This window comes from Bos mutus, chromosome 3 (assembly GCF_027580195.1).
Source record: "Bos mutus isolate GX-2022 chromosome 3, NWIPB_WYAK_1.1, whole genome shotgun sequence".
Classification (NCBI taxonomy): Eukaryota; Metazoa; Chordata; class Mammalia; order Artiodactyla; family Bovidae; genus Bos; species Bos mutus.
Window position 1 is genome coordinate 11,137,909 of NC_091619.1, and position 13,934 is coordinate 11,151,842.

At 44.0% G+C, this 13,934-nt stretch overlaps 1 protein-coding gene across 1 annotated transcript in view; it reads right to left on the reverse strand.

Moving 5' to 3' along the window:
* Nucleotides 1–3,067: 3,067 nt before the first annotated feature.
* The window catches only part of GPA33 (glycoprotein A33), a 52,648-nt gene continuing 41,781 nt past the window's right edge, over nt 3,068–13,934 (reverse strand). The window contains exons 5-7 of the mRNA XM_005907606.2: nt 4,885–5,004; nt 4,043–4,175; nt 3,068–3,655 (exon numbers count right to left, since the gene is read on the reverse strand). Of these exons, the coding sequence (XP_005907668.1) occupies nt 3,517–3,655; nt 4,043–4,175; nt 4,885–5,004 (392 nt within the window). The 3' untranslated portion in view covers nt 3,068–3,516. The remainder of the gene's footprint in view (nt 3,656–4,042; nt 4,176–4,884; nt 5,005–13,934) is intronic.

Sequence of the window (13,934 nt, forward strand, 5' to 3'; positions counted from 1 at the left end):
ATTGTTGTTGCTGTTCAGTCATTCAGTCATGTCCGGCTCTTTGCAACCCCATGGACTGCAGCATGCCTGGTTTCCCTGTCCTTCACCATCTCCCAGAGCCTGCTCAAACTCATGTCCATTGAGTTGGTGATTCCATCCAACAGTCTCATCCTCTGTGGTTCCCTTCTCCTCCTGCCTTCCATCTTTTCCAACATTAGGGTCTTTTCTAAAGAGTCAGTTCTTTGCGTCAGGTGGCCAAACTATTGGAGCTTTAGCTTCACAGCATTAGTCCTACCAATGAATTTTCAGGACTGATTCCCTTTAGGATTGACTGGTTTGATCTCCTTGCAGTCCAAGGGACTCTCAAGAGTCTTCTTCAACATGACAATTCAAAAGCATCAATTCTTCAGTATTCAGCCTTCTTTATGGTCCAACTCACATCCATACATGACTACTGGAGAAACCATAGCTTTGACTAGACAAACCTTTGTTGGCAAAGTTATGTCTCTGCTTTTTAATATGCTGTCTAGGTTGGTCATAGCTTTTCTTCCAAGGAGCAAGCGTCTTTCAATTTCATGGCTGCATGTGAATTTCATGTAATTTCACTGCAGTCACCATCTGAAGTGATTTTGGAGCCCCAAAAATAAAGTCTGTCACTTTTTCTGCTGTTTCCTCATCTATTTGACATGAAGTGATGGGACCAGATGCCATGATCTTAATTTTTTGAATGTTGAGTTTTAAGCCAGATTTTTCACTCTCCTTTTTCACCTTCATCAAGAGGCTTTTTAGTTCTTTGCTTTCTGCCATAAGGGTGATGTCATTTGCATATCTGAGGTTTGATATTTCTCCTGGCAATCTTGATTCCAGCTTGTGCTTCATCCAGCCTGGCATTTCACATGATGTACTCTGCATATAAGTTAAATAAGCAGGGTGACAATATACAGCCTTGAAGTACACCTTTCCCAATTTGGAACCAGTCTGTTGTGCCATGTCTGGTTCTAACTGTGGCTTCTTGACCTGCATACAGGTTTCTCAATGTGACACATTGTAGGAGCTCACAAAATATTTATTGCTGAAGGAATGTGGTGGGTTCTAATCTCCCTCGTTTTCTTACCCAAGCCTGGAGCTAAGGTGGGTGAACTTTCAGAGCCCTTCCAGGGGCAGAGGTCAGCCAGGTCAGGGCTGGGGGAGGTGGCCACCTCCTTTCCACCACTTTCAAGATCATGTGTGTAAAACCTTGCACCAGGAGGGCTGGGAGACACCCAAAGTAACTAGAAGACAAGGAAATGACCTTGAACAGGACATGGTGACAAAAAAAATTATTCATTCAACAAAAATATATTAAGTTTTGTGTCAATATATGCCAGGCCATGAGTAAGATCAGTTCTTATTCTCACAAATCTCACAGTCCTAGGCAGACACAGACCGTGGTAATGACAGTACCGTGGGACAGGTTCAAGACAGGGGTACATAGGTCAAGAGGACTTTGAATGTGTGGTGGGAGAGGGTGACAGAGCTGAGTGCTTGGGGAGGAGGAAGAGTCACCAGATCTCTGACAGTTGGAGTAGGGGTTGGGGATCTGCTTTCTTCCCTCTCTCAGGAGCGGTACTCTTGGGGTATATCTGGCCAGAACCTCTCCACCATCTTCCTTAGAGTGCATGCACCAACTCCCAGGTCCGTGTGTTCTTTCTGATGTTGCAGGCACCTGGAATATTCTTCTGTAATCAGCGGGGCTCTGTCCTGTCCCCAGCAACCGTTGCCTGACCCTACGATGGCTACAAGCAATGGGACCTGCAGGATCTGACCCAGTTGTCTCCTTGCTTGACTCCCTCACCTCACCTCACCTCACCTCACCTCTCCCAGAAAGCCCAAGAGAGGCCCACAGTAGGCTGACACACGACAACAAAAGACATAATCTTTACCTTGATGTGAATAAAGCCCACTTTAAAAAAGAAATAACAATTTCCACCAACAATTTTATTATTACTGACAGCATTTTGAATGAACCAAAGAATTTAACAAGACATATAAAAAATATATTTTTAAAAATCAAAGATGGACAACAGATTTATAGATTTGCTTTCCTGATCATTCAGAAAAAAAAGAAATGACAATCTTTACTTACTGGCAAATTGTATTTGAGTGAGAGTAGCCACTGGATCACAAGACCCAAGCAGCAGGATACTGCCAAGTTCTTGGGAACAGAAGAAGTAATCGACCAACAGGTGAGAGGCTGTGGGAGGGGTAACTAGACAGCTGGCCAGCACAGCAGATCTGGCAGCCCAGCCAAGACAGGAACAGGCCGGGCAGGGCAGGGGTAGGTATCAAGAAGCAGAGATGGGCATGTCAGTTACTCTGGCCTGGAGAAGAATCACTGTGAACACAGGGCCAGCTGCAAACTGACTCCAGTGTACATACTCACATGAGTGTGTGTGTTCACTTAAATCATCTCTTCCTTCATTCATGAAATTAGCAAGTGGGTTTGAGTGGAAGTCATCCTGTGTCTCGGGGACCAGAGAGGGGAAGGCTCAATCTATGAAAGCAGTTTCCTAAATTTAGGTGGACTGAGCCTGCTAGAAGAGCTGTAGACTGTGAGGGCTCCAGGAAAAGCAGGGGGTTGAGGCCCAGGCCTTGCTCCAGGAGTTCACACTATACACAGAGGGCCTCCAGGCTCCTCTGTCCATGGGATTTTCCAGGCAGGAGTACTGGAGTGGGGTGCCATTGCCTTCTCCGATACACAAAGGGAGAGACCCTCAGACAACTGTGCCATGTGGCCTGTGATGGGTGTGGGACAAAGTAACAAGATTGTCCCCATCTGTGTGTGAGATTAGGATGGGGTTATAGGGTTCACTTGCATTTGAGACAGGCCTGGAGGGGCAAGTAGGATTTAACAGGCAGAGATGGGAGTTTCATGGGCATTCCCAGCCAAACAGAGAAAGCAAAACCCCATGAGGGAGTGTGCAGTGGGAGCTGGGGTGGCACTTGCAGGGAGCATATGGAATGTTCAGAAAAGTTGTGGGAGATGCAGCTGGAGAGGGAGCTTGAGGCCAGGCCAACATGGGTCCAAAGCAAGGAGTTCACACCAAAGTTGGATAAATAAAGACTTATGTACTCATTTATTCTTTCATTCATTCAACAAAAATGCATTGCGTGCAAAACCTCTGCCAGGTGCTGTTCCCCTGGGTGCTGGGCACACAGTGGGGAGGGCAACTTCTGCCATCCTGAGGCTAGTATCACCTCTGGGGAGCAGGAGTGCCATGGGGAAGTGGAGGCTGCTGCCTAGTCCAGGGTGAAGGGCCCTGAGGGTAATAGGAGGGTCACTTCAAAGGGGAGGGCACTTGGCAGGGTCAGTCAAAAGTGACATCCCCTTGGCTAGGCCAAGCCAAGTCCTCCAGCAGCCAACATGGGGAATGAAGCATCCCTCAATAACTGGGACAAAGGGTCAGAAAAGTAGGGTTTGGAAAGGAGGGGAGAGGCCTGGAGGCAGGGGGATGACCCCTAATCCTCCCACTGGCCCTAGCCTGCAGCAGGCCCGGATCATCGGCCAGCCTGGTCAGGGATCTCTCGGCCGGCGTTCCTCTGGTCTTCATGCCTGTAGTCATCCTCACCCTCCTCTTCTTGTCTTCTGGAAAGCTCTGTCAGCTGCTCTGGTGGCTCCCGGTAGGCCGCCCGATTCCTGCAGGCATTGAGGAGAGAGGGGAAGGGTTCACACTCACCCATCAGGACTGAGGGAGCTGGGTCTAGTGCTTCCTATGAGGAGAGAGCAGCCTATGACAGAGGCTTGCCCCCACACCCGGCCCTGGACACCCACAGGAAACTCTACCCTGGGATTAGAGACTGGCGAACCACGGGCCCTGGAGTCATGTCCCAGATAGCAATGCCACTTTAGGATTTGGGTGAATCATTTAGTATTTTCTCAACTATAAAATGGGATGGATAAAAGTTGTTTTTATTGTTAACAGCTGCCCCCTGAGGTGTTGTGAGAGGAAGAGGCTGTGAGGAGCTGGAGCACATCTTCCTAATCTGCTTAGACCCTTGCTAACAGGCTGTCCCCGACACTCACGGCCGTGCGACCTCGGCGTCCTCAGCTTTGCCGGTGTCCCGGCAGCAGCAGCAGTACAGGATGATGCCAATGATGACAAGAGCCGCAGCCACGCCCCCAGCGACGCCCGCATACAGAGCCACATTCATGGAGGCTGGGAGAGACAGAGCCGCAAGTCCTGTGAGCGCTAACCACAGTTCCCAACTCGAGCCCATAACACAAGTCAAGATGCAGGGAGCATGCCAGGGATGAGGAACCACAACAGCCAGTGTCCCAGATGTGAGAAGTGGTCCTTCCCAGGCTCTGAGCGGTGCCTGTCTTCCCAGCCCAAGGGGCAGTGCCGCCAGCTTCTGGGGGCACTCCATGGAAGGCACAGCCTCGTGGGAAGGGAACCAGACAATGCGGGAGGATACTTCTCAGAATGAAGGTGTACAAAAGGCCAGATGGCCAGCAGATCTGAGCTACTCAGGCTCCAAAAAAGCCCTCAGGTGTCATGCCAGCTCCTACTCTAGCTCATTTCCAAGCTGCTCAGGGTGTCCCTCCCCAAGTGATGGGGTCCAGACTCCTATGGAAGCCAGATCTGGGCACTTCCCCGACTCCCACAGAGCAACCCTAAGGGTAGGACTAAGGTCTCCAGAAGCCAGTCTTAGGTGCTATTTCCAAACAACAAAGGGAACAGGGCTAGCCTCCAGATGAGGGGAACCTGGGACAGGAGCATCTGGTCAACGCCTCAGCCACCTGCCAACGGGAGACCCCAAGAGGCTGCCCAGCTCATCTCCCAGTCAGCTGACCCTTTGGACCCCCAGCCGGTCACCTTCTGGCCTTCACCCTCCCACTCTCCCTCCACCCCAAACTGCTCTTACGAGATCTGACAGCCACAGTGATGTTGCAGGACTCGGTCCCCACCTCGTTCCTGGAGATGCAGATGTAGTAACCTGACATTTCTGTGGAGATGTTTTTCAGAGAGAAGGTCTGTCCTGTGACTGGGAAGGAAGAAGAGTCAGGCTGAGGAGACAGTCCACCATAGTAGAATAGAACCAGCTAGGAAGGAGTATGGACTCCTGAACTCCTATGTAGATAAAAGCATTGCCATTGAGCATGTCTGAGCCTCATCTGGAATGTGGAGAAAATATCCACCTCTAGGGCTGCAGGATGATTAAACCAGGCAGACTGCACAATTCTGAAGTGCTTAGAATTCAGGCAGGAACTGTGTGTTTGAAGCCACCTTAATTTTGTGACTTTGGGCAAGGAACTTAGCTTCATTAACTCTGTTTATTTACAAATAAAATAATAATAGTGCCTTCACAACAGGGTAATTGTGAACATGAAATAAAGTACTAATGAATATAAGCCCACAACCAAATGCCTGATGTAAACGCTTAGGAAACATAATATGCATTATATATTACATAGAAATGTTTTATAATTAGATGATACAATTATCACTTTTATGATCTTCAGAAACAGAATTCTGCAGCTTAGACTCATGTGAAAGCAGGCTTTAGAACCTCAAGGACTCTGACTTCTGTATTTCTCTACCATGAGCGGTGTGTGTGTGAGTGTATGTGATATTTGTATGTTGTGTATGTATGTGTATGTGCGGTGGGGTGGGAGGAGGCAGGCAGTCAGTCTAGACTCTTCCTCTTTCTTTTCCACCACTTAAGTAAGCCATTTAACTTCTGTGAGCTGTAGTTACCTCATCTGGAAGTGGGAGGGAAAGTATCTGATCCCCCCAAATTCAGGGCAATGGTCTAGATGTCCTCATGAGAAGATGTTCTACTAAATCTATGATTCTACAAATGTCTTCACCTTGAAAGGGAGAGCTAAAGCATAAAACATAAATGTTTAGACAAATTTATATATCCTATCCTCAATGATGGGCTTTCCTGGTGGTGCTAGTAGTGAAGAAACCCCCTACCACTGCAGCAGACATAAGACATGTGAATTCAATCCCTGGGTCAGGAAGATCCCCTGGAGGAGAGCACAGCAACCCACACTGGTATTCTTGCCTGGAGAATTCCATGGACAGAGAAGCCTGGCAGGCTACAGTCCATGAGGTCACCAACACTTGGACACAACTGAAGCAATTGAGCTCACATACACACATCCTCATTAATGCTGTGTCATAGCCACTATTATGAGAGAAGAGTTAGAGACCTTGTCCTCTAATTTGCTGCACAGCCAGCCTCCACTGCTGTTACCAGGTGGGTTACACTCCTTCTGAGGAGATATTCTAAATTGCAAATAGGATCTGAGTGACATTTCAGAGGCAGTCCCTCATCTTCAGTAATAAGCCCAAGTTTCTTAATATGGACATGATGTTACAGATCTGGCCTTGATAATCCAGCTTTCAGTTCAGTTCAGTTCAGTCACTCACTTGTGTCTGACTCTTTGTGACCCCATGGACTGCAGCACACCAGGCCTCCTTGTCCATCACCAGCTCCTGGAGTTTATTCATACTCATGTCCATTGAGTTGGTGATTCTATCCAACCATCTCATCCTCTGTTGTCCCCTTCTCCTCCTGCCTTCAACCTTTCTGAGTATCAGGGTCTTTTCAAATGAGTCAGCTCTTCGCATCAGGTGGCCAAAGTATTGGAGTTTCGGCTTCAACATCAGTACTTCCAATGAACACCCAGGACTGATCTCCTTTAGGATGGACTGGTTGGATCTCCTTGCAGGCCAAGGGACTCTCAAGAGTCTTCTCCAACACCACAGTTGAAAAGCATCAATTCTTCAGTGCTCAGTTTCCTTTATAGTCCAACTATCACATCCATACATGACTACTGGAAAAAACATAGCCCGGACTAGATGGACCTTTATTGACAAAGTAATGTCTCTGCTTTTCAATATGCTATCTATGTTGGTCATAACTTTCCTTCCAAGGAGTAAGCGTCTTTTAATTTCATGGCTGCAGTCACCATCTGCAGTGATTTGGAAGCCCAGAAAAAAAAGAAAAGTCAGCCACTGTTTCCACTGTTTCCCCATCTATTTGCCATGAAGTGATGGGACTGGATGCCATGATCTTAGCTTTCTGAATGTTGAGCTTTAAGCCAACTTTTTCATTCTCCTCTTTCACTTTCATCAAGAGGCTCTTTAGTTCTTCTTCACTTTCTGCCATAAGGGTGGTGTCATCTGCATATCTGAGGTTATTGATATTTCTCCCAGCAATCTTGATTCCAGTTTGTGCTTCATCCAGCCCAGCGTTTCTCATGATGTACTCTGCATATAAGTTAAATAGGCAGGGTGACAATATACAGGCTTGATGTACTCCTTTTCCTATTTGGAACAAGTCTGTTGTTCCATGTCCAGGTCAAACTGTTGCTTCCTGACCTGCATACAGATTTCTCAAGAAATTTCTCAAGGTCAGGTAGGCTGGTATTCCCATCTCTTTCAGAATTTTCCACGGTTTATTGTGATCCACATAGTCAAAGGCTTTGGCATAGTCAATAAAGCAGATGTTTTTCTGGAACTCTCTTGCTTTTTTGATTATCCAGCAGATGTTGGCAATTTGATCTCTGGTTCCTCTGCCTTTTTTAAAACCCACTTGAACATCTGGAAGTTCATAATTCACATATTGTTGAAGCCTGGCTTGGAGAATTTTGAACATTACTTTACTAGCATATGAGATGAATGCAATTCATCTTGGTAGTTTGAACATTTTTGGTATTTCCTTTCTTTGGGATTGGAATGAAAACTGACCTTTTCCAGTCCTGTGGCCACTGCTGAGCTTTCCAGATTTGCTGGCATATTGAGTGTAGCACTTTCAGAGCATCATCTTTTAGGATTTGAAATAGCTCAACTGGAATTCCATCACTTCCACTAACTTTGTTCATAGTGATGTTTCCTAAGGCCCACTTGACTTTACATTCCAGGATGTCTGGCTCTAGGTGAGTGATCACACCATCGTGATTATCTGGGTCATGAAGATCTTTTTTGTACAGTTCTGTGTATTCTTGCCACCTCTTAATGTCTTCTGCTTCTCTTAGGTCCATACCATTTCTGCCCTTAATTGTGCCCATCTTTGCATGAATTGTTCCCTTGCCATCTCTAATTTTCTTGAAGAGATTGCTAGTCTTTCCCATTCTATTGTTTTCCTCTATTTCTTTGCACTGATCACTGAGGAAGGCTTTCTTATCTCTCCTTGCTATTCTTTGGAACTCTGCATTCAATGGGTATATCTTTCTTTTTCTCCTTTGCTTTTGGCTTCTCTTCTTTTCACAGCTATTTGTAAGATCTCCTCAGTCAGCCATTTTGCTTTTCTGCATTTCTTTTCCATGGGGATGGTCTTGATCCCTGACTCCTGTATAATGTCACAAACCTCCATTCATAGTAACCCAGCTTTACCTCTTGCTAGTTCCCCTGGTGGCCAATTCTTTCCCTGCCCAGCTCTACTCTGTTGCAAGATTGTATCTCAGTGTGAATTTTTCTTGTCTGAATGTGCTATTCACTACACTTCCTCAAATATGATGCCCTCTGATTTTTCTAACAATCTTGCATTGTGAATGGAAGAAATATTTCAATCTCCAGTGCCCTAGAGGTAACTGGAGGGTTGGAGAAGTTAAGGGACTTCCCCAAGGTCACAAAAATAAGAAATGACAAACCAATAACAAAAATTCATTTTTAGGTCTAGAATTCCCAGAAACAGTTGACACCTTTCTGTAAAAAAATATAGAAAAGAGAACAGAAAGGTTTATAAGTAGAAAGACCATGCCAGGACCTTCCAGATCATAGATGAAGAAGAAGCACAGTTTATGAGTAATTGCCCCATTGTGGTCTCAGAAAGGACCCCATGGAAGAGAACATGAATCTTAGTGTTCTGGACAGTGCCACTAGCAGGAACGGCTGCAGGAACAGGCTGTGTGTTTCTAAAGGCTAGCATCATATAGAAATGCATCATTTATCTTCAAAATGAGGCCTCTCTGACCAAGAAACTTTGTGAACAAGATTCCACATTTTATGGGGTGACCAACAAACCAATCTTAGACTGCTACGCCTATGGAAATACCAAGTACAGACACATATTTTATGTGAATTTGTCTAAGAAGACACACCCAAAGGATTACCCACATGTCTACATCTATGGTTATTAAAGAACTTTGGCTTCTGGTTGGAGACAGGATGGCAGAGTAGAAGGACTTGAGCTCAACTCCTCCCACAAAAATACCAATATCATATCTAACTGCTGAAACAACCACTGACAAGACTGGAACCCACCAAAAAAGATACTCTACATCCAAAGACAAAGAGGAAGCCACAATAAGATGGTAGGAAGGGCACATCCACAATATGGCCAATCAAATCCTATACCCACCAAGTGGGCAACCCACAAGCTGGTAAATAATTATATCACAGAGTTTCTCTCACAGAAGTGAGAATTCTGAGCCTCACATCAGGCTGCCCAGCCTGGGGGTCTGGCATTGAGTGAGGGGACTCCTCAGAGCTTTTGGTTTTTGACCACAAAACTCCACAGAACTGTGGAAATCAGAAACTCAACTCTGTTGAGTTGGAGGGTGCACACAAGGTTTTATGTGTACAGGGACCCAGGGAAAAAGCAGTGACTTCATAGGAGCCTGAGCCAGAAGTATTTGCTGGTTTTGTAGAGTCTCCAGGGAAGGCAGGGGGTGGCTGTGGCCACTGTGGAGACAAAAACACTGGAGGCAGAGGTAAGGGGGTGTACTCTATGGTGTGGGCTCTCCTGGAGGGCGCCATTTTGACCTGGCCCCACCCAAGAGCTCCAGTGTTGGGATGCCTCAGGCCAAACAACAAACAAGGCAGGAACACAGCCCCACCCATCAGCAGACAGGCTGCCTAAAGTCTTCTTGACCCCACTGCTGCTGCTGCTAAGTCGCTTCATTCATGTCCGACTCTGTGTGACCCCGTAGACGGCAGCCCACCAGGCTCCGCCATCCCTGGGATTCTCCAGGCAAGAACACTGGAGTGGGTTGCCATTTCCTTCTCCAATGCGTGAAAGTGAAAAGTGAAAGTGAAGTCACTCAGTCGTGTCTGACCCTCAGGGACGCCATGGACTGCAGCCTTCCAGGCGCCTCTGTTCATGGGATTTTCCAGGCAAGAGTACTGGAGTGGGTTGCCATTTCCTTCTCCAATGCATGGAAGTGAAAAGTGAAAGTGAAGTCGCTCAGTCGTGTCCGACTCTTCGTGACCCCATGGACTGCAGCCTACCAGGCTCCTCCATCCATGGGATTTTCCAGACAAGAGTACTGGAGAGGGGTGCCATTTCCTTCTCCTAAACAAGATGCTACTAAACAACAAATGAATCACTGAAGAAATCAAAGAAAAAAAAATTTAAATACCTAGAGGAAAATGAAAATATAAAAATAATGATTCAAAACCTAAGTAGTTCTAAGAGGGAAGTTTATAGCAATACAATCTTACCTCAAAAAAAAAACAAGAAAAATCTCAAATAAACAACCTAACCTTACACCTAAAACAACTAGAGAAAGAAGAACAGACAAAACCCAAAGTTATCAGAAGGAAAGAAATCATAAAGATCAGAGCAGAAAGAAATGGAGACAAAGAAAACAATAGAAAATATCAATGAAACTAAAAGATGGTTCTTCAAGAAGATAAACAAAATTGATAAATGTTTATCCAGATTCATTAAGAAAAAAAGGAAGAGGACTCAAATCAATAAACTTGGAAATGAAAAAGGAAAAGTTACAATGGACACCACAGAAATGGAAAGGATCATAAGGGACTACTACAAGCAACCATATACCAATAAAATGAACAATCTGGAAGAAATGGTCAAATTTCAGAAAGGTATAATCTCCCAAGACTGAACTGAGAAGAATACAAAATATGAACTAATCGCAAGTACTGAAATTGAAACTGTGATTTAAAACCTCCCAACTAATAAAAATTCAGATGGCTTCATAGGCTCATCTATTTAACATTTAGAGAAGAGTTAACCAGAGTTCCAGTTGTGCAAACCATTAGTACTTGGTACTTATACATAGAAAAGACTTAACACCTATCCTTCTGAAACTCTTGCAAAAATTACAGAGGAAGGAATACTCTCAAACTCCTTCTTTGAGGCCATCATCACCTTGATATCAAAATCAGACAAGGATACTACAAAAAAGAAAATTAGAGGCCAATATCACTGATGAGTATAGATGCAAAACTCCTCAACAAAATACTACTCAAACAAATCCAACAATACATTAAAAGGATCATATACCATGATCCAGTGGGGTTTATCCCATGGATGCAGGGCTTTTTCAATACCTGCAAGTTAATCAAGTTAGTGTGATATAATGTGCTAAGAAATTGAAGAATAAAAAACATATGATCATCTCAATAGATGCAGAAAAGAAAAAATAGAAAGCTTTTGACAAAATTCAACACCTATTTATGATTAAAAAGAACTTCAGAAAGTAGGATAGATGGAAACTACCTCAACATAATAAAGGCCAAGTATGGCAAACCCACAGCTAACATTATACTCAGTGATGAAAAAGCTGAAAGCATTTTCCCTGTGATCAGAAATAGGACAAGGATGTCCTTTGCTCAACATAGTTTTGGAAGTCCTAGTCACAGCAATCAGAGAAGAAAAAAAAAAGGAACCAAAATTATAAAAGAAGTGAGACCCGAAAATGACCAGATCGCATCAAAGAATTTGGTAAATTTGCCAGATACAAAATTAATACACAGAAATACACTTCTATGCACTAACAGTGAAAGATCAGAAAGAGAAATTAAGGAAACAATTCCATTTACCGTCACATCAAAAAGAATAAAATACTTAGGAAAAACCTACCTAAGGAGACAAAAAAACCTGTACTCTGAAAACTATGAGACACTGATGAAAGATATCAAAGATGACACAGATGGAAAGATACACCCTGTTCCTGGATTAGAGAAATCAATACTATCAAAATGACTACACTATCCAAGCCAATGGCTTTTTTTTTTTTTTTTTTTTGCTGAATTAAAACAAAAATTTTTTAATTTGTATGGAAACAAAAGACTTATAAGAGCAAAAGAAATCTTGAGCGGAAAAAAATTGCAGAGCTGGAGGAGTCAGGCTCCCTGACTTCAGACTATACAACAAAGTTACAGTAATCAAATCAGTATGGTTCTGGCACAAAAACAGAAATATAAGTCAATGGAACAGAAGAGAAAGCCCAGAAATAAACCTAACACATGTTTGGCCAATTAATCTACAATAAAAGAGGCAATAATAATATCAGTACAATGGATAAAAGACAATTTCTTCAATAAGCAGTGCTGGGGTAACTGGACAACTGCATGTGAAGAATGAAATCAGAACATTCTCTAACACCACACACCAGGCTTCCCTGGTGGCTCAGTGGTAAAGAATCCACCTGCAATGCAGGAACCACAGGAGATGCAGGTTCGATCCCTGGGTCAGGAGGATCCCCTGGAGGAGGGCATGGCAACACACTCCAGTATTCTTACCTGGAGAATCCCACGGACAGAAGAGCCTGGTGGGCTACAGTCCACAGGGTCACAAAGAGTTGGACACGACTGAAGTGACTTAGCACTCATGCACTAACACCACACACAAAAACAAACTTAAAGTGGATGAAAGATCTCAATGTAAGACCAGGCAGTACACAACTTTTAGAGAAAAACATAGGCAGAACACTCAATGACCTAAATCGTAACAATTTTTGGAGCCACCTCACAGAGTGATAAAAATAAACAAATAAAAAATGGGACCTCATTAAACTTAAAAACCTTTGCACAGCAAAGGAGACCATAAACAACATGAAAAAACAGCACACAAGATGGGAGAAAATATTTGCAGACAACATGACCAGCAAGGGATTAATCGCCAAAATATATAAACAGCTCATGTAGCTCAATATCAAAATAACAAACAATCCAATCAAAAAACGTGCAGAAAATCTAAATAGACATTTCTCTAAAGAAGACATACAGATGGCCAAAAAGCACCACATCATTAAGTCAAGGATGCTCAACATCAGTGACTGTTGGAGAAAGGCAAATTAAAACTACAAAGAGGTTTACCTCACCTGGCCGGAATGGTCATCATCAATAATCCTACAGACAATAAATGCCAGAGAGGGTGTAGAAAAAAGGGAACCCTCCTACACTATTGGTGGGAATGTAAATTGGTACAGCCACTATGGAGAACAGTACAGAATACTGTTCAAGAATAGAGCTACCATATGACCCAGCAATGCCACTCCTGGGCATACATCTAGAGGACACCATACTTCGAAAAGATACATGCACCCCAGTGTTTACTGCACACTGCGCACAACAGCCAAGACATGAAGACATCAACAGATGAGCGGATAAAGAAGAAGCAGTACATATAGACAATTACTCAGCCATAAAACAGAGTGGAATAATGCCATTTGTGGCAACACATATGGGTTTAGAGATTATCATACCAAGTGAAATAAATCAGAGAAAGATATCATGTAAATCACTTATATGTGAAAGAAAGTGAAGTCCGACTCTTTGCAACCCCATGGACTGTAGCCTACCGGGCTCCTCCGTCCATGGGATTTTCCAGACAAGAATACTGGAGTGGGTTGCCATTTCCTTCTCCAGGAGACTTCCCGACCCAGGGATTGAAACTGGTCTCCTGCATTGTAGGCGGACGCTTTACTGTCTGAGCCACGAGGGAAGTCCACTTATATGTGGAATCCAATAAAATGATACAAGCGTAACTTATTTACAAAACAAAACAGACTCACAGATTTAGAAAACAAACATGGTTACCAAAGAGGAAATGTAGGGGAAGGGATAGATTAGGAGGTGGAGATTAACATATACACACTGCTATATATAAGACAGTCAACAAAAACCTACAGTATAGCACAATAACTTAAATGGGAAAAGAACCTGTAAAAGAATAGATATATGTGTATGTATAACTGAATCATTCTGAAA